The sequence below is a fragment of the Onychostruthus taczanowskii genome, unplaced genomic scaffold (assembly GCF_017590055.1).
Source record: "Onychostruthus taczanowskii isolate IOZ18803 unplaced genomic scaffold, ASM1759005v1 scaffold52, whole genome shotgun sequence".
Classification (NCBI taxonomy): domain Eukaryota; kingdom Metazoa; phylum Chordata; class Aves; order Passeriformes; family Passeridae; genus Onychostruthus; species Onychostruthus taczanowskii.
The window spans coordinates 104,817-124,677 of record NW_024502791.1 but is presented as its reverse complement, the minus strand read 5'-3'; the positions used below and the strand labels follow the sequence as shown (position 1 = coordinate 124,677).

Genomic DNA, 19,861 nt, shown 5'->3' with positions numbered 1-19,861 from the left:
GCAGCTAGCCTACAGCCCATCTAGCTACCTAGGCAATGTTTGTGAAGTCACCAGTGCCAAGCTCTAGAGTCCAGGTGTGGACAGAACACAGCTGGGCCTGCTCCAGGCAGCCAGTAGCTAAGGTGTTAACAGGATCATAGAACTTAGGTTTGAAAAGACCTTGGGCTACTAAGCAGCAATTCCCTCTTATCTGTTAATGTACACAGCCATTATACATATTACAGCTTCCTCAACCACCCACATGCTTTTTTACAGAGCCTGTCAAATTCTCTTTACAAGGAAGATGTCAAATACAGGCGGAGCTTCTTCTTAAAACCCAAGGTAACTGTTTTGGAAGAAAGGAGGAAGACAATCCAGAACAGAAAAACAACTTTATTTAACAATGCCTCTAAACACATGAAATTAGGAGTCAGTATTTTTACAACAATAAGTTTACCTCTTGGAATCTAGAGTTGTATTTTCTCCCATTACCACAGGCTCTATTACCTTTTACATCACAGCATAACGTTAATATCAAGTAGCATTAACACCACCACAAACAATAGTTTTTTTTAACTTTAGTGTAAAGCATTTATTTGGTAATATAGCTAAGGAAATATGCACTCCAGTGAAGCTTAGAAAAAGGGAACAACCTCTATCAACAGGTAAAATTGATGGCAATATAGACCAGAAGTCTCAGTAAGAGAGATGAATGCAATGAAATGTAGAGCACCAAGAAAAATTTCAGTCTGTTGGGTTGAGGGTTGGGATGGGTATGAGATGTGGATTAGGAGCAAATTAACAGATTGCACTATTTCTCTTTTGACATCTAATTTTTCCATTTTCTAGGGTTATGCCACTTATTCAACATCTACTGTTCAAAATATGCTTAAAAAAGAAAGTACAGTTCTGTATATAAATGATGAACTGTATATAGAAAGCCACAGTGAATATGACACTGACAGTGTTAGAGCAGGGAAGTGACACTCTTAAACAAGGAGACTGGAATAGAGTTGCCTTGCACACCAAAAGGAGTGCAACTTCCCAATGCAGACAATACTTGGAGAAGACGCTACACACTTAACTGAAGTATAAAATGCATTGCTCTGGTTATGCTGCTGCTTTACAAATTCTATCCTGATGAAGGTTCCTTCATGCCCAGCTTCCAACTCAACTGTTCTTATCTGAAAGAGAAAACACAATAGTTTGCACTCTATAGTATTCAACTATTAAGACAGAAATACTGAAGTTGTTTCATGTATTACATGTATTAATAAAGCGTATATGAAATGATACTCTAATAACCATTTGATAAGTGCTCCCATCAGTTGCTAGTAACACAGTTAAAGTTCTAAATAAAAACTTTCTTGCACAAAGAAATAAGTTTCACTACTCCTTGAGATTAGTTTATATTAAATTCCAAGTACTTCATTAAATCACAAAATCACAGCACAGTTAGCATTGGAAAGGACCTCTGGTGATCATCCAGACCAACCCCCTCACCAAGGCAGGGTCACCTAAAGCAGGTGACACAGAAATGTGTCCAGTTGGGTTTTGAGTGTCTCCAGAAAGGGAGACTCCACAACCTCTCCAGGCAGCTGTTCCAGGGTACTGCCACCCTCAGTGTAAAGAATTTCTGCCTCAAGTTATGGTGGAATGTCTTGTGCTTTAGTCTGTGGTCAAGGCTCATTGCCTCTTTTTTGGGCACCACTGAAAAGAGTCTGGCACCATCCTCCTGCCACCCATCTTTGAGATATTTCTGTGTATTGGTGAGATCCTCCCTCAGTCTTCTCTTAATGTCACTGCCAGGGAGTCTCATGAATGGCCAGACTTGGTAAGTTTCCTTAAAAGCAAACAATATCCACTGCCCTCCCCTAGCCAAACCACCCTGCCATGTCATCTCAGAAGGCTATTGGTAAAGTATGATTTCTACCTGTCTACTCCCAATGGCCATCCTGACTACATGGTGAATCCATCCTGATATTCCTCATGACCATTCCTTCTACAAGCTTGGTGATGATCTTCTGAATGATCGGTTCCACCACCTTTCCAGGGATGATGGTGAGGCTGACTGGCCAGTGGTTTCCTGGTTCCTCCTTGCCCTTTTGGAAGATGGATGTAATGTTGGCTTTCATCTAGTCATCAGGCACCTCCCGTTCTCAATTTCTCAAGGATAATGGAGAATGGCTTAGCAACAGTATCTGCCAGCTACCTCAGCATCCATGGGACTATCCCATTGGAGCCTGTGGACTTATGGGCATTAAGTCTGTCTAGCTGACCTTTAACTGAACCCTCTATGACCAGCCTTCCTCCCTTATCTTTGAGATCTGGGATTCCTGAAGGACAGCCCCAAAAGTAAAGACTAAGGCAAAGAAGGCATTCACTAATTCCACCTTCACTGTGTCTTCCACCACCAGGACACCTATCTGCTTCAACAGTGGCTCCACACTTTCCCTAATCTTCCTTTTCCTGATGTATTTATCATTGATATCCCTTGCCAGACTCAAATCCAAGTGGGTGATGGCCTGCCTCATCACATCCCTTGCATACCATCTGTTTTCATGGAAGTCCTCCATTACTAGTTCATTTTTATCAATGCTCTTCAATGATTTAACCTACATGTAACTAAACACTGCAATACTGGTTAAATAGTTGACGTTTCTGTTGGAAATGCGATAAGGGGATAGGCAGGCAGGATAGTTCTATCAACACCTTAATGAACTCACAGAAGTTTCAATGACATATGACACATTTCTGAATAGCCAAATTTATTCAAGAATAAACAAAAAGCTTCGAACTATCTTTGTGAATTCTCAAAATCTAAGTTCTGATTATTTAAAATCTAACTGCAGATTGCAGTTAATGCACTTCGAGGCTTTTTTCATTTTTTAAACCACTGCAGATTACAGCACAAAGTCAGATGAACATCTTTTATTATACTTGGAAGATGTTTGATAGAACTCTAGAACTAGAGGAAGCATGCTTCCTTTATTTTTAATGTCTCATCCTCCATGAGGAACAAGCATACAAATAATTTGTTTCCCTCCACTTCCACAGCACAGTCCAAATACTCAGAGGTTATTCATGGTAGTATAGTCAGTGATAGAATGGACAAAATCTTGATGCATAAAAAACACAGACTTCATAAAAAACACTTACCCTTCAATTTATGTATTAAGTCTAATGGGACTTCATGTACCATCCACCTGTTGACAGGATACCAGCAAAGATGACACGGATTGTTTGCTCTCATCAGGAGAGTTTGGCAATGGCATCTTGGTAAATCCTTCATCCATGGAAGGATCATCCTCATTTTCCTCTCCTTCTGATATTGTACTTAGTTTAGCTCTATAACTTTGAGATTTGTCTCTATTTTGTGTTTGATGCAGCTCCTCTTCACTCTTAGATGCAGTCTGTTTTAGCACTTCATGTGAGTTGGACAGGGACTGTATATCTAGGTCCAATTTTTTAATATCCTCATTATTTTCCGAGCCATCCATTAAATTTTCACTGTCCATTGTAAAGAAAATGGAGTCTGAGTCTGCAGATATGTTGGGATCCATACCATCACATTCTGGAAGTGTCTCACCCAATATTCCCATGTCAGGAGATTCATGACAGAGAGAATTTAACACAGATGTATTCCAGCACAGTATCTTATCCATTAGAAAACTGCGACAGTGGTCTGAAGGTAGTGTATTTGTTCTACTACCACTTTTCAAACAACTATCTGGAGTATTCATACTCTTCTCTACATTTTGAAAAGTCTGGCTTAGATCTTCTACAGAACTTCCATTCAAAGCAGAATCTAGTACCTCGGATTCAGTTCTCTCACTTTCTTGAATTCCAGACATTTTTGCATCTGAAGATTCAAATGTGTGACTTACACTCACCTGCTCCTGAGAACTAGATTCTGTAGAATTTAATTGATACTTCTTTTCTGATACAGGAGGATCCAAGTCAAACACAGGAGACACAGGTTTAGAGCATGCAAAGGTAAAGTCCACCTCCTGCTGCATACTGGGTGTAGCATTCATTGAAGATTCTTCCGTCACCACACCAGCTGAGGACAGCTCAAGGTCTACTGAGCCCTCAGTCTGAATAGCTTTTCTCCACGAACTTCTGATTTCAGTAACTAAATGGAACAAACCAAGGTAAAATTTTAGTACTTTCAATCAGTCTGGTTTTTTTCTGTCCCCTCAGTGACATAAGCAATCCAAGAGGGAATATGTATAGCTGCTTTATACTGTTTATGTTTCCCCAACACAAAGGGGATTCTATGTAAGAAAAAAAATCTCTTAAATCAAATTCAAAGTATTCACATCTTATTAGGTCTACTGTGTTGTATTAGAGTGAGCCATTAGAAAAACATGCAACATCACTGAAATAGTTATCTTTTTCTTCTTGTGTGACAAGTCAATGAATTAACCACATTTTTTATCAACAAACATTATAAAAACAGAATTTCAAACTCACTCAGATTTTCTGGAGTTCGGGGTATTTGATTCCTTGTTATAAATGGGTTAAAACACAGTGAGCTAATGAGATCATCTAATGCCATTCCTTTTTCTTCACCACTGTGAGGTGACTCAGACATCACCGACTTTGCAATCTGTAGGATGTCAGAAAACAGCAAATTCTAAGAAATCAAAATTATAATCTCTTCATTTCTGTCAGTTATGGTTAAAAGTACATCTCATTCTCCAAATTATCTGGAGAATCTGGAATATTCTAACTTTTCTGTTATTTAATACTTAGGTTCACAAAACAAAGATAAGGGACTGAAATCAGATTCCATTCTCAGTTCACTCATCATCTATGAATCCACCTTTCAAACAAGAAAGTGTGTTCAGATAGAATATATTTAAGACATTAGCCAAGAACTGCATAAGCTTGAAGACTAGAGATATATATTTCAAAAATTTTAGCAGATGAAAACCAACTCCCATTTCAGTTAAAAACGCAATTTACTTTCCAAAATAAGAAGTGGCACATTTTACAGTAACCCTTGTGAAGGAATTCCTCAAATATTAAATAGAATACCTAAAAGAAAAAATATTTACATTCCTGTTTAAAATTACCAAGTCTCTGTTAAATATTTAACCTGTGTAACTTAAGAATTCAACAGTTCTTTTTGTTTCTGAATACATGCAGTGTACTTCACAGACTTAAGTGTAATCATACCATGATTCTACTGAACATACTATTCACTTCACCATGATTTTTAAGCATGATGCCTGCACAAACTCCATGCTTTCAGTGTGTACTTTATCAGTCCACTCTAAAATTCTGTGACTGATAACTATCTAGCACAAAAAGGTACCTTTCGATGCATGTGGATTAGAGACATATTTTGTTATAATTAGTGATTTGTTCTCCAAACTTAGTGATTGTTTACTTAAAAACAACAAAAAAAAATTACATCCTAACCTCTTCTGCCAGTTCATCTCTGGCTTTCTCAAGAAGTTCATCTCTTTCCACAGGAGACTTTGGCTGGGTAACATTTTCACCTGCATTCTCCTCCATTTCTGAAGTAGGGAATTCTTCCTTTCCATTTTTTAAGTTTTTTTGAGGCATGGGTTTTTCATTTCCTATACAAGTATTCAAGTTCTACAGGAATACAAAGGAATTATTAGTAGTTTTAAAATCAAGAAAGGATATTAGCGTAAACTGCTGTAAAATTTCTTAACTGCAATGGCCCCAGTGTATTTAGTCAACAAAAAATATTTCAGTCTTGAATTCTAACTAAATACAAAATATTTTTACAACTGTATTCAAAGTAGGGCCTAAGCAGTGACTAGGATAGGTGTTACATACAACATAGATGACTCACTTGCAACAACCCTGATCACAGTACAGTGAACAGCTGTGCAATGGACAACTGTACATCCAAGCTGCTTTTACACAACTTAAATTTTTTACACTTAAATTTCAGATTTTCACATTTAGATTTCATTTACAACTTAAAGAAACAAAGTCTGACCACTGCCCACATCAAAATCCTGTTTCAGCAAACAGGGAATCAGTCACATACTGTATGTTATACAGGAAGTCAGATACAAGGGCACCTACTTCCTACTGTTCTTTCCTAAAGCTTAGCAAAGTTACTGAGAGTTAGCTTTTACAATTTTGCCAGACTAACTCAAAATGTGTAAAAATACTGCTCAAAAAACAATAAAAAGCCACCCCAAAAACCCCACAAAACAAACCAAAGCCCCCAAAAAACCACCCCCAAAACGCTTTTCCACAAAGTCTAAGTTTCAACCAATATAAAAAGGACATGTCATAAGTTTAACTTATTTTAAAGATATATACATTTTTAATTAACAGGTCTCCATTTTCAGATGCTTCTGACGACGACGGCACCAATGAGCTCCTCAAGAAGGGAGAGACAAAAAAAACCCAACAATTTTAGAGACAAATCAAACAATTGGAATGCAAATCTTAGAAGGCTGTTATACTATGTGTGCTCCGTATCTGTCCGTTACGATTTCCCTCAATTCGTCCCGGTCATCAGAAAGCAGTTTTACTCTAGGGAGAACAGTGTGACAATTAGAGCAGCTTTAGCCCTAGTTGTGTATCAGCCTCCCAAAAACAGTAAATTGATAAATTCTGCTATTGATTAGCACACAGAAAAATAAGGGATTTTTCAATACACTTGTAAACAAATCTTCTACATTCTACTATAAAAGATAACTGGAAAATCTTCTGCACACTTGACAACATTCTTTTTCCTACATAGTCTTTGTCTGAACCATTTCTGGCATCCACAAGTCTGTTCCTATGTAAACTTGAAATTTAACAATCACCTGGCTACCAAAAACTTCAGCTTTATCACTTCCAGTAACTTTCATGCCAATTGCATAGCTCTCAAAACTGCACAGTCCTCACTTGCTAGGAAAAGCAAACCTGCAGATGTTTTTGATGTTATCTGTCTGTAGCCTCAGAAGCAGACAAGCCTCCATGCTGTATGAAGTTACTGAAAGAAACCCAGGATTTAATTGTTAACTACTTTGAAAGTCTCTGAGACTTATATGCAACTACATCTACTGATGTCTAAGAATGGATCGCATTCCTTTGCTACCTCCCTTGGTCTCTTGGTAGGTAATGTTCCAGCATTTGTAGGAGTCGTAATGTGAAAGACAGCATTATTCACAAGGCCAAGAAATACACCTGGTCTAAGCAAATGACAAAGCGGAAAAAACTTTCTAGGATACCATTGTTCTGTGTTTAACCCTTTACTGGTACTGTAGGAAGAGTAGCTACAGAACAATGTGACTATAACTCTCAAGAAAAGTAATGAAAAAGCCTTGTAGAGAAGAAGCTTCTGTTCTCTCCACCTGTCTCTTAAATCTTCACAGCTGGAAAGCAAGAAAAAAACTTTACAATTTGACTGCTACTCCTCCTATTCAGCAGCAACCAGTTGATCAATCTGTCATCAGCTGGAAAAAGCAGCAGTTACTTTAGGACTATCTTGCTAAAGCAAGCAGCTGTGACGTAAGGAACGGGCTACTAAAATATTTCACTAAGACTCAAGTGATGCAAAATATTCAGGTCCAGTAAGTAAACTTTTAATTCTTCTACTACTTTTTTATCAAATTCTCATTAGGCATACCATCTTGAGGGTACTAATGGTGTATGGATCATGGTTTCCAAAGGCTCATCACTTTCCTTATGGCATTCTTCATGATGATAGTCATAATTACCTAGAAAAGCAACCCAAAAGTTTTAGTATTGCTTCCATTTTCTTCACTTAGGCTTCCCATGTGACACAAGCTCACTCACACTACTTCTGTAGACTACACACTGGATGGATTTTACACTTCAAGAAAAATAAATACAAAAGCAGGATAGCACTATCAATCCTTCTGCTCAGGCAGTACCTGTAGTAACAAATGCCCCTAGCAGCCAGCACCTCTTTCTGTTGCTCCTGAATACATGTTCAAGAAGCATGATTGTAACTGCTGCCCTGCACATATCAATCAGACTTTTTACCTTCCTCCAAACTACAGTGCCAGCCACATCATCATTATCCCCTCTTTTCCACATACACCTCACTTGTACAGTACATCAATTCCACAAAGCACAATTTCATCCACCTTTACCCCAACTGCATTAATCAATAAATATCTCTGTGGATATACTCATCTGTCTTGCTGCCTCAGTCCAAGCAAGGCGAAACTTTGCATAAGTAAATGTTAGAGAAGTAAATGTTTTGAACATTATTGGAGGTGCACACACCTCAGTCATGGACTGTCTAGAACAATGTACTAACTCTGGCACATCTTGAATACACAGCCAAAGTTTAATCTCAGTAGTTCTCTACAAATCCTATATTTCAGCTTCTGCAGGGATAAATGGCATTTCCTGTCACATTCAACTCAACACATTAAAAATCCAAGCTCACTTCCAGTACTTAGCTGAGGTCAGTATTTTGCTTTTGGTATTGACCCTATTAACAGACAGAAGTTAAGTTTTCTTAATGGCTGTATTATCAGATAATGCATCTCAACCACAGACAGAATGTCAGAGACCTCAATTTGTCTCAAGCTTTCTGATTCTACCAGCTCATAGCATCATAGTACAGTGCTTCAATCTTTTCAATTTTTAAGGCAAACTATGTTCAAATCCAATTCTGTAGCCTTTCCTCTGCAGCTTCTAAGCCTTATACCCACATACACTCAGATGCATGGAGCAGTGCTTTCACCTTTGTAACCAAAACTATCTTCCCACCATTTTTTTTGCATATTGAAATTCCAATATACCTCTGCTATGCCATTCTTCTTAAAAGGAACTCCAAATTATATGATTCAAGCAGTCTTCCTCCTTGCTTTGTAGCTTTTAACTTGCAACTCTGTACTAGTTACAGTCAAGACTTGGTCAACAAGTAAAATGAGGTCACACAGTAAAATACCATCAGATCATCAGCCAATTAACATGTGCAACAACCATGCCTGATCAAAGTGAGCTCTGATCAACACTATTAACCTAATGACTGAATGCAACTAACACAAATCAAGTGAAGTCCTCACCAAATGGCAGTTATTCAGGAATAAAGTATTTCAGAGTGCACCAGGGAAAGACAGTTACGTGGGAGGACTCCTTCAATTTCTTTTCCTAGATGGTCAATGGGAAAAGTTTTACCTTCTTTCTCTCTTTATTACTCCTCCAACCCAAAGTAACCTTTACAGTTAGACTGAATGTATTCTCTCGAACCCATGAATAAACCTTTGTACAGGGACATCTGCCTCAACATCTTTTGTGCAAAACAACAAAATATCAAACAGCTCAGCACTGGGTTTTTGCCAAGCTTCAGTGAATCTCCAAGATACTAGGAAGCTGAAAAATGCAAGGCAATTTTGGCAGAGTCATTCAGAACCAATTACCACAGATTGCAAATGTAAGAAGGGAACCTTTTTGACTCCACGTAACATTTAGCAGCTGTGGTGGTGGGGAAGAAGGAAAACAAGTTTCTCCTGCTCACCCACCTGAAAATAACTGATAAAAGACAGTATCTTCATCTTCATCTGAAGAACTAGAAGACTGAAGTGATGAAGCTGGTTGCTTTCAAAAGGAAAAGAAAAAATTATATAAGCAGGCAGAAAAAGTCAGTTTATCAACAGCAATTAATAGACAGTTATTTAAAACAACTTCCTGCAAACCAGCTGTCAGACTCAACATGAAGTTTCTCCTCTGTCTGCTGGGTAGCTACATAAGGGCATAACCTCCGTCAGTGTGAGTATCAAAATGGAAATTACTGTTCCTTCATCAAACACATTACTTTAAAAGGGGAAAACAGAAATCAGCAAATATTCAGACTGAACATACTAAATGCTCAGCTTCCACAGGAACAACACAAAAACCAGTCTGCTCACTCTTATGCCAATCTACCATCTTGATATCTCCAGTGAATACATCACTATAATAAAGTCAAAGAAACACGTATTCTCTTGAATACAGTGCAATATAAAACTATTCCGTGCAAATTCCCAATCACCCAGCGTAAGAGAACAACTAAGACTGGTGCACCACAACACCCTCTTTACTTCTTAAAGCAGAATCGGGTATATTGCACTATGTGAGTCCCCTAACCTTACAAATAAAGCTGAAGTGTTGTAACAGAACACACTAGTTTAGACCTACATCCTCTCTCACCTTCACCCTTTTCTCTTTCCCAGAATCAGATAAAACAAATACTACTTACTAGATCATGTTTAAAGATTAAATTAAAAGGACACTGGCCAAGAATCGTTTTCCACTTTGATTTCCAGATTTCCTGTTTTCTGAGAATAGACTGATGTTCTGGCACACAATGCTCTTGCTTTCTTCTTAGACTGTAACATATAAACACAGAAAATTAAGACACTGGTTCGTAGAGATAACAATTCTACACAAAGAGGGAAAGTATTATGTGTTCTCCCTTATCTTGACAAACCTTTGATATATATCAATTTATTCACGCATTTATGCAAACACTAAGAACTGAAATTCACAACCAAAAAAGCTGCTGCTAGGCAGTCTTTGTGTTTCTTACAGCAGAACTGGAAAAACTATACTAAAACATATACACAATAAACACTTTAAATGTCCCTAAGCCAGTTACAGATGAAAGTTTTAAAAATCTCAGAACTTATTAATGCAAAAAGACAAAATAAGCAAAAATCAGATCAGCAAGCAAATGAGATCCCCAGAAACAAAGACCAAAGTATTAATGAAATAAAGGCAAAAAGATGAAACAAGCTAGAGAAGAATCTCAATAAAAAGTTATATAAATAATTAGAATAAACGCTAATTTTCCCAGAGGCTTAAGAAAAAGACTGAACCAACATGTTTTTGCTGTAACATCTTTCTAGAAAACACTCCAGTAGATATGATCCTACCATTTAAGAACAAGCAATTAGAGAAAATCTCCCCCAACAATTACCTTTCTGTTTTCAACTCCTGTAGTGCCTTCTTGTAGGATGTAGCCACATCCTCAATTCTGTGAAGTTCTTTCAATTCACATGGACAAGATTCATCTCTCAATGTCATTAGGGCTTCATTTAGCAACTGAATAACTGTTAAGAAATTCAGATTTCCATCTTCATATAAATCTCCTGTACAAAACTTGAAGTAGATAGAGCAAGCAATTAAAAAATAATTAGTACCAATCAGAAAGTTATGTCTCCTGTAGTAAGAGCCAGGACACTGGCTCTTAGATTCAGGTCCTGATAGTTTTGTTTTTCAAAAAATACATTCTAGGTTAAAGCAATACAAGCCCAGAAAATTTCAACAAAGAGGTATTCCGTTTGACCACTGCCCCAAAAGATACGGCCCAAACAGCGCTGATGCCATAACTGAACAATACCATATACTACAAAATGGAAACAAAAGCCAATTAGTTGAACCACCAGTTAAAACAGTCAACATAATTTTAATGTCTAAGTCAAGCAAACTTATTAATGTATTTACTAAACTGAAAAAGTTAACAGGTTAGAAATAATGAATACAAAAGAGCACTATAATAATAAGAAATCTCTGCATAGGAATTACATGTTTTTCATGCATCCTTCTGCAATTACCTCTAATAATCCATTAAGTACTTTTTAAATTTTTTAAGATACTTTACTGCATCCCTGGGGACTAAATGAAAGCAGTTTAGCAATTCAGCAAGAAGGACAAAAACCACTTACTCTATGTATGTTACTTTCAACTTGGTAAACCAACAACGGTGGAACACTCAAAACAACATCAGTTCCATCTAGAACACATGGGTTAACACAGTCTTCAAGTACAGAATCCACAACTTCCTTTTCCTTTTTCAGAGATGAAAGCATTTCTATTATAAGTGTCCACATACTGCGGACCTTAACAGGAAAGAAGAAAAACACTGTTAAAATGTTTGCTGTAACACCTATAATGACAGAGTATCAAAACAGCATGAAGGCAGATGAAAGTGGCATAATCACAGGTAGAAAAGTGCAAATAACAGTATCTGATGGTAGGTGCTGAAGAAATCAACACACTGTCACAGCAGGAACAAAATGCTCACCTTCTGAATTCTCTCAGTTGTGTCATTTTTGTTTTGGTCATTTTGCTTCATCCTACATGCACATGCAAAACAAAAGTTCAAGCGGACTACAATGAAATTACAGTTCATATTTCATAAAACTGAGCATCTAATCTATTTTATACATCTGAACTTAGTTACAAGGAATAGCACTTACCTGTAAAACTGCTTCTGCACAACTGCATATTCCTTCTTTGTCTGCTTTATTTCACAAATTAAAATCCTAGGAAAAAATCCAACAACTAGTACAGGCTTATCAGAATTGTTTACAGTAACTAACCAATTGTTTCTCATCCCAACAGCAATAAGTTACTACAAGTGTCTATTATCAATGCGAACTACAAATATATTCAGCAATTCTACAGCATCCAAATTCCTCAGTTTCAAAAGACCAGAGAACAGAATACTTGTACTGGAATACACGCAGCTAGACCACAGAAGCTCTTTTGTCAAAGTGCTTTTATTGACATTTTAAGCATGTAAAAACGTAGTAGTCTGATTTTCAGAAAAATTGGGTGCCTAAATCATGCTGCATTCAAAAGGATCTTCAGAGTTCAGATGCATTGTCAAGAATTAAAAAAAAAAAAACTTAAAAAGAATTACATTTTTGAAGGGTTTCAGTCAAAGAGTACACAGTAGTAATATTTCCCAAACAAGGTGATAGGAGACAAAGAATTACAGGAATCAGAGACATTTAGGAGACTTTGACCTCTGGAAATTGTATTTTTGAGCCTTCCATTGAAAGCAGAGCCTTTAATTATGCTACTCATGATCTTGGCAAACCAAGTCTTGAATATTTCCAATATTTCACTTCTGAGGGCAACCTTTTTCAGTTTAATTGTTCTCACAAGAGATTTTTTAAAATCTCCAGTGGAGTTTTCCCCAAAACACCTGCTGCTTTGTTCTGTCAGGACATATCTGTGTGAAGAGTACCTCTATGTTCTCTACAACTACTTTTTAGACACCGAAACTGATTAAACCCCTAGCATTGCCTTTTTCAAGCTAAACAAACCAAATTTCTACAGTTTTTATGCAGACATTTCACACTCTGAAATCCTTTAATCCACTGCAGTCCTCTGCTAGTATCTCTCCCATCTTTCATTCTCTACCTTCAAGTGGGCTGATCAAAACTGAACATAGTATTCCACATGTGGCATTAGAATTGCCACCTCCAGCCAGCAACTAAGTACCACATAGCTGCCCACTCACCTCCCACCTCCCCAGACCCAGCAGAATAGGAAGAATCTGAAAAATGGTAAAATTTATGGGCTAAGAAGAGTTTAATAACTGAAATAAAAATAATGTAACACAGATGTAAAGGAAAAAGAGAGAAAATAGTAAAACTGAAGAAAAATGTGTGATGCATAATATAATTGCCCACCATTTGCTGACCAGTGCTCATTCCCATACAACATGGCATGCTGCTGATCCTGATTACCAGGACACACTGCTGACTCATGGTCAGCTTGTGGCCACAGAGTACTCTCACTTCTGATTCTTCTTAGCAGAGCTACTCCACAGCTAATCACCCACAAACCTGCACTGCTCTTGGGGACTATTCTCTATCTTAGGTGCAGGACCTCACACTGGTCTTTGTTAAACCCCACACTATTTTTGTTGTGCAAGTCCCCAGACCCAGCAAGGTCTCTCTGTGAAATGCTTCCCCACTGCACTATCTTCCTTCCTCACAGTCTGGCACTATCTGCAAGTTTGGTGGGTCTGTATCCAAGCCTGTCATCCATATTCCTTAAGAAGACACGGCACCAGCCTCATAGGAACTCCACTCATAGACCAGTTACTTGAGTAAAATTTGAGGCACTGTCACCCTTTGGGCTCACCCCTTTAACTAGCCTTCTGTGTTTCCAAATATGTCAGATATGTTCTGAAACAATGTCAGGTAAGTATCCCTGACATTGGGCCGTTGGATGAAAGCAATGAAACCTTTTTTTTACTCTCTTCTGCTGTCAGTGTTCTGTTGGTTCTTCCCCCACTGCTTCTTGGCACAGACTCTGGGCTACCGATCTTACCCATGCAGACCAAGGCAAGGTACATATTGGGTATTCCAACCTGTGAGACTTGCAACTTACCATTTTGTTCAGAAGCAGATCCAAATCCTCCATGCACTTCCACCTCCTAATAACATACCACAGGATTCTTTATTCAAGCTCCTAGCAGGCTCTTGGAGGTTTAGCTGAACTTAGGCCTTCCTAGATACATCAGTGCACACCCATGAAACATTTCTGTATTTGCGTCTTAAGAGTCAGTTCCCTTTTCTGTATTTCGTATGTTGATACACTCTCTTAATGAGGCTGGTTCCCTGTTGCATCTGTTTGTTTTTTGACTTAAGAAGATGGATCACACATAAGCTTCAGCAAGGATCTCTGAAAGCATCCTATCACTCATGAGCTTTCCTGCTTTCCACAAGAAACCTCCTATAGTTGCATAGGCCAGTGGAAATACACTCAAATTAAAAGGCCAGTGTCATCAGTTTCCCTCTTGTCTTCCTCACATTCCTTTGCATTTAAAGTTCTACAGTCTTGGCTGCAGTGACCATGAAAGTCCTGTAATGTCTCCAAAGAAGTTGTTTCTCTCATTTACACATAGCAAGTTCAAGAGAGTACTGCTCCTACTCAGCACACTTAGTGACTGCATCACAAAGTCATCCTCCAGGTACTCCCCCTTCTTACATTGCTAATGCATCACTGAACCACTTTCCCAGTGAATACCAGGGTAAGCTGAAGTCCTCTGTAAGAATCAAGGTCAGCAGAAAGTCACCACAAGGTCTCCCTGGATGCTAAACCCTCATCCAAAGGCATGAAACATGACCGGTCCTCTTGTATGGAGCTATACTACATGCACATATAATACTGACACTGCTCTTTCACCTACAGTGCAACCCCTCGCCCTCTTCTGCCATTTACTAAACAACTCACAACTGTCCATGACAGTGCCCCAGTCATGTAAACTATCCTACACAAATTCTGTAAATTCTGCTGAAACACAGCTCTATGTTTGCAGATAAAGTTGCAGATCATGACATTTCTCAAGCTGGGAGTATTTGCCATAAACAAGAACTAAGAATAGCATACTTTTGGCGAAATAATTAAGGTTTAAGTAAATAAAATGTGTCTCACAGTCAATAAACAAATCCAAATGTTTCATCTTCAGAATGTTTTATTTCAGGATATGACCGTTCAGAGGAAATCATACTCCTATAAATGTAGAATTCTCTAACCATTTTAATGCCCAAGTAACATATAGCATCTCCTAAATGATTAATTTCTTTAGACTACTATGCTTCACAAAAGATATACAAGCAGTAGAACTGCTGATGAAAGAAAGCAAAGGGGGAAAATATGGGAGGAGTTCAACACAATGAGTTCTGTGATGTAAAGCATATATAGATTTTTCAAATCCTTCTAAAAACACATACACAAGTCAGCTTTTATGAAAAGACTCTCTTTTAATTACTTACCATACTTTTCTCTGGTATTCTTGAAAAACAAAGTCTTCCCTTTGAAGATTTTGCAGCAGTTTATTGTATGCAACTCTGTGTCTTGCTTTTGCTATGTACATATCCCGAGGTCTCCACATTACAGCTTCAGCATAATGTATACCACCAGTGCCTAAATAAAAGCCAGGGTTTGGATTGCATTATTTTAGCAAACAGACAACTCCTAATCTACCTAGATCAAACTGCAAGAATCACAAATCAAGACGCTAATTTTTACCTGGACTGAAACACAGCATGCAGTGTACTGCCACTTTTGCCTTTCTCTCTGTTGCATACATCCTCATTCCCACACTCTCATTCTCTTTCTATATTCTTTAGGTTACAATAATACAAGATGCCAAAACAGACAGACCTGATTTTTCAGAGTTCCTCAAGTGCCAAGAAAGAAAACAGTGTAGCTGTCCAATACTTTTGGACCAAACCAATACTTGTGTGGGTAATGGTGCAGAGCATTGCATAGGTGAACCTTGGAACAAGACCCATAAAGCAACAGAGAGTAAAACCATCTGCAGAGTTCTATCACCAGTAGCTCTATGCAAATGCGCAGAACCCCGTGAAAGACTTTCACCTGAGCATCCAGCGAAGAACTTCTTAAAGCTCCTGTCACATATGAAAGACTTGATACATTTACAAACACAACACATGAAGCATTTTTATTGTCCCATACAGCTTACCTACAGAGAGCTTTTTCATCTTCTCAATCATTATGTATCTTGCAAAACAGTAGAGCACATGAACAAATTTAGCACCACCAGGACAAATCAGTGTGGAAGGTGTAATCCGTGGGAGATTTAATTCCTTCTGCTGCTAGAAAAGTACAATCATTTAAAACACAAAACTAATCTGAGAAGTAAAGCATAAACAACAGCAATCAAAGCATACCAAAATGCTGCAGATTACCCATTAGCAAGCCTGATACAAAGTTAAATGACTTTGTCCACCCTTGTTAACACCTGCTGTAGTCAGCAGAAGAGGATAAAGCTTTTTCCAATGTTCCCAACACTCACTCTGTTCTGTACACAAGATGGTTTCTATGCAAAGAATGAAATCACTGTTGGATAAATATTAAAAATTGGTGCCCTCCTCATTCCTAATTGTTAACACCTACCTTTGAAAACACATTCAAGTTTTCTTTCTTATTTTCTACTGAAGTCATGAATCAGTGTACTTTAATCATATTTAAAGACACTGCATCATTGGTTTTCACCTTACTCACTATTACTAAAATAGTGAAATGTTGAGGAACACAAAGACAAGATTTTTAGAACGTTCATTAAAACAAAGGCAGCATAAGAAAGCAACATAATAACCAACAATACTTGAAATGTTTTTGCTTTATCTTTAAAAAAGCTTGCCTTACATTGCAGCCCCATTCCCATATACAAGAAAATACTATTAATTAAGTTTTTCATACATCTGACTCAGCTTTCACAATAAGAAACACCTTCCCAGGCAACTTAAACAACCCTCAAGATGAATGAACTTATTCCCACCCAGGGCTAAGGGACTCTCTAGACTTCCATTTAATCAAATACTGTTACCCAAAAGCAAGTCACAGCAATTTTAGGACCCAACTAGGTCTCTGTCTTCTAAATTACCCAATGCCAACGTCTTTTCTTTAAGGAAGATAAACCAAGATAAACCGTATGAAAGAATATAAAAGGCAAAACTGAATTCTTTGATAAAAAAATCCTTATTTAAAACTCTGATATAAAACAGTTCCCTCAAAAAAAGAATAAGGTCACAGAAACCAGTAGAGCATAACTTCTTAATACTCACTGAAATTTCCCTTAGCCACAGACAGCAGTACTTCCTAAATTTAGGACTTGGTACCTTTGTGCCTCCAGATTGCCTTTTCATTTAGAAGAGGAGAAAAAAAAAAAAAAAAAAAGAGCCATGTCAAAACACATTCAAATATTCAGATTCCTAATTAACCACTGTAAAAACAAGAGTAAGACATAGATTTTGTATTGATGCCAAGCCAGAAAATGAGTATACACCCTAGACCAAGAACAGATAAAGGTTTGTCAAATGACAATGTTTTCTTTCCGTAAGTTAATTACAGATTATTCCAGATTGTTTGTCTGCAGCTCTTTCTAACTTGGATCAGAGGAAGAAGATGAAAAAAAGAGTGCAGAAACCTGACCATTTTCATATCACTGGTCTTCCTCCTGCCATGCATGGAGACAGGTTTTTTTTGTATGACAGAGCTGTTTCAGCTTATGCATTCAAATGCATAAACTGAAACGGTAGAGTACACCTAGGCTATTAAAGTACATAAGGTTCTTGCCATGTTGAAGGTCCTGGAAACAATCCATAAATGGCAAATGTTAACTGTTTGGTGAGAAAGAACGGGAGAAGTAGATTATTTATCAGCTATTAAAATTTATATCAAAGTTGCCAACAGAAACAACTAATTAAGGCAAGGTTTCAGACTGATCAAAATGAAACAAATTCTCTGCCTCTATGCTCTTCTTGCAAAGTATTCCCCAAGAAACCACCTCCTTCCCCTCCAGCAACTATATAAAACCTATTCTTAATTAAGGGCACAGCAGTAACCTCAGAAGCCAAAAACTTACATGAAAGTTCTTGCACGGCGCTTATCCAGCTTAGTAAACAAGAAGTGGGCAAGGACAGAAAACGCTCTCCTGTTAGGTTTAGCAAACATATCCCTAATACACAAACAAATACCCACATCAGAAGTAGTTATGGCAACAAATTAACAGGCTGCTAAAGACTACAGAACAGTGTTATGTTACAGAATAATTAATTGAATGCTGTATTTGCTATGTAAAATTATACACCCTTCATCCTATTTAACATGGGTTAAATCCAGGGCTGCAATAAAAACTGTGGTCAACAGGTCAAATTCTGCCCCTCTGTTCTGCTCTTGTGAGACGCCTCCCACCTGGACTGCTGCATTCAGCTCTGGTGCCCCCAGCTAAACAAGGACATGGAACTGTTGGATCAAGCCCAGAGAAGAGGCATGAAGTTGAAAAGTAGACTGGAGCACCTCCCCTACAAAGACGGTGAGAACTGGGGCTGTTAAGGAGAAAAGAAGGTTACATCGAGACCTTATAGCAACCTTACAGTATATGAAGGGGACCTACGGGGAAGTTGGAGAGGGACTGTGGTGGAATTGTTGTGAAAAAAAGGAGTAATGGGTACAAGTTGAAAGGGGGAAAATTTAGGTTAGGTATGTTAGAGATATGGTAGAAATCCGTGCCTATGGAATAGGTATTTGGGAAAAAATCTTTACTGTGACAGTAGTGAGACACTGGAACAGGTTGCCCAGGGAGGCTGCAGATGCCCCGACCCTTAAAGTGTTTAAGGCTGGGGAAAAGTACCTTGAGGATGGGGAAGGTCTTAAGCAACCTGGCCCATGGCGGAGGGGCGGGAGTTGGATCTATGTGATATTTTAAGGTCCATTCCAGCCCCATAATGGTCACGGTGCTATGAAACAATTCCGGCAAGAGTGCTACCTTTCAAGTTAAGTTTTCAAAACACGGCTAGGAAGCCCCCGCCTTCCCCACTGGACTATGAGGGGAAGCAGGAGTTCTCACCACTCCTGGACTTCATTTCTTCAGAAAGTCTGAGACAATGACTGTGGCGGCACTGCGGGCATTTCCCGCGCGTCCTATGTCGCCAGGGGCACCGGGCCCCTCGGCGGCCATGGCGAGACGCTCCCGCCTCGCGCTCCCGAGTGACACCCGGGGCCCCGCTCGGACCCCCCACCTCCGCCCACCCCGGCCCTCCCGAGCACTAACCTCCCTAGTTTTATGCCACGGTGGTGTTTCGGGTCGAAGCCCAAGGCCAGCAAACAGATCCAGAGGTGATCGCTCTCCCACTGAGCGCCCACGGCAGCTCTCGGGCGCCGGCGCCCTAAAGACGCCGGCGCTGCCGCCATCTTCCCGAGCCCGCCAAATTCTCCCGCGCGCGGGCCCACCCATACGACTCCCCTACCCTCGCGAGACCTCCCGTCCGCCACCGGCGTCCGAAGTCGAGGCGAGCCGGACGCGCTGCCTCACGGGAGGTGTAGTCCCGGTGCCGGTATCCCTCCGGAGGGCCCTTCGTTTTTCATAATCGGATTGCAGAATTACGCGGGGAAACAAACAAACAAACAAACAAAAAAACCAAACCAAAATAAACAAAACCCAAGCAAACAAAAAACCCCAAAACCAAAAGAAAACAAAACAAAAACCCAAACGAACAAAAAGCCCAATACCAAAACAAACCAACAAAACAAAACCAATTTAAAGGAAAGAAAAAAAAAAAAAAGAAAACACAAAAACCCCAAACCCTAACCCTAACAAGAAAAA

General features: G+C 38.8%; 1 protein-coding gene and 1 non-coding gene across 3 annotated transcripts; both read right to left on the bottom strand.

The window, feature by feature from the left end:
• Positions 1–352: 352 nt before the first annotated feature.
• Positions 353–19,748, bottom strand: HAUS6 (HAUS augmin like complex subunit 6). Of its 2 annotated transcripts, XM_041416493.1 has the most exons (18): positions 19,310–19,748; positions 18,122–18,214; positions 17,322–17,394; positions 16,217–16,349; positions 15,504–15,654; positions 12,186–12,251; positions 12,011–12,062; positions 11,652–11,825; positions 10,904–11,085; positions 10,184–10,313; positions 9,468–9,543; positions 7,595–7,685; positions 6,911–6,958; positions 6,295–6,379; positions 5,410–5,589; positions 4,456–4,591; positions 3,139–4,114; positions 353–1,163 (listed from the first exon to the last, which is right to left on the bottom strand). In XM_041416493.1, the coding sequence occupies exons 1-17, from the start codon at positions 19,447–19,449 to the stop codon at positions 3,171–3,173; spliced, it is 2,754 nt and encodes a 917-aa protein (XP_041272427.1). In that variant the 5' UTR covers positions 19,450–19,748; the 3' UTR covers positions 353–1,163; positions 3,139–3,170. The 2 variants fall into 2 exon arrangements, with proteins under 2 accessions (XP_041272427.1, XP_041272426.1); XM_041416492.1 differs by lacking the exon at positions 6,911–6,958 and having other exon boundaries at positions 6,295–6,355.
• On the bottom strand, positions 6,440–6,570 carry LOC121342276. The gene has a single exon (XR_005953519.1).
• Positions 19,749–19,861: the final 113 nt, after the last annotated feature.

Coding starts and splice junctions, on each gene's coding strand:
- HAUS6 (XM_041416493.1), bottom strand. CDS start 19,449: ATGGCGGCAGCGCCGGCGTCTTTAGGGCGCCGGCGCCCGAGAGCTGCC. Junction 12,252..15,503: donor GAATACCAGAGAAAAGTATG/GTAAGTAATTAA, acceptor ATTTTTTCCTAG/GATTTTAATTTGTGAAATAA. Junction 4,115..4,455: donor CCGAACTCCAGAAAATCTGA/GTGAGTTTGAAA, acceptor TGTTCCATTTAG/TTACTGAAATCAGAAGTTCG.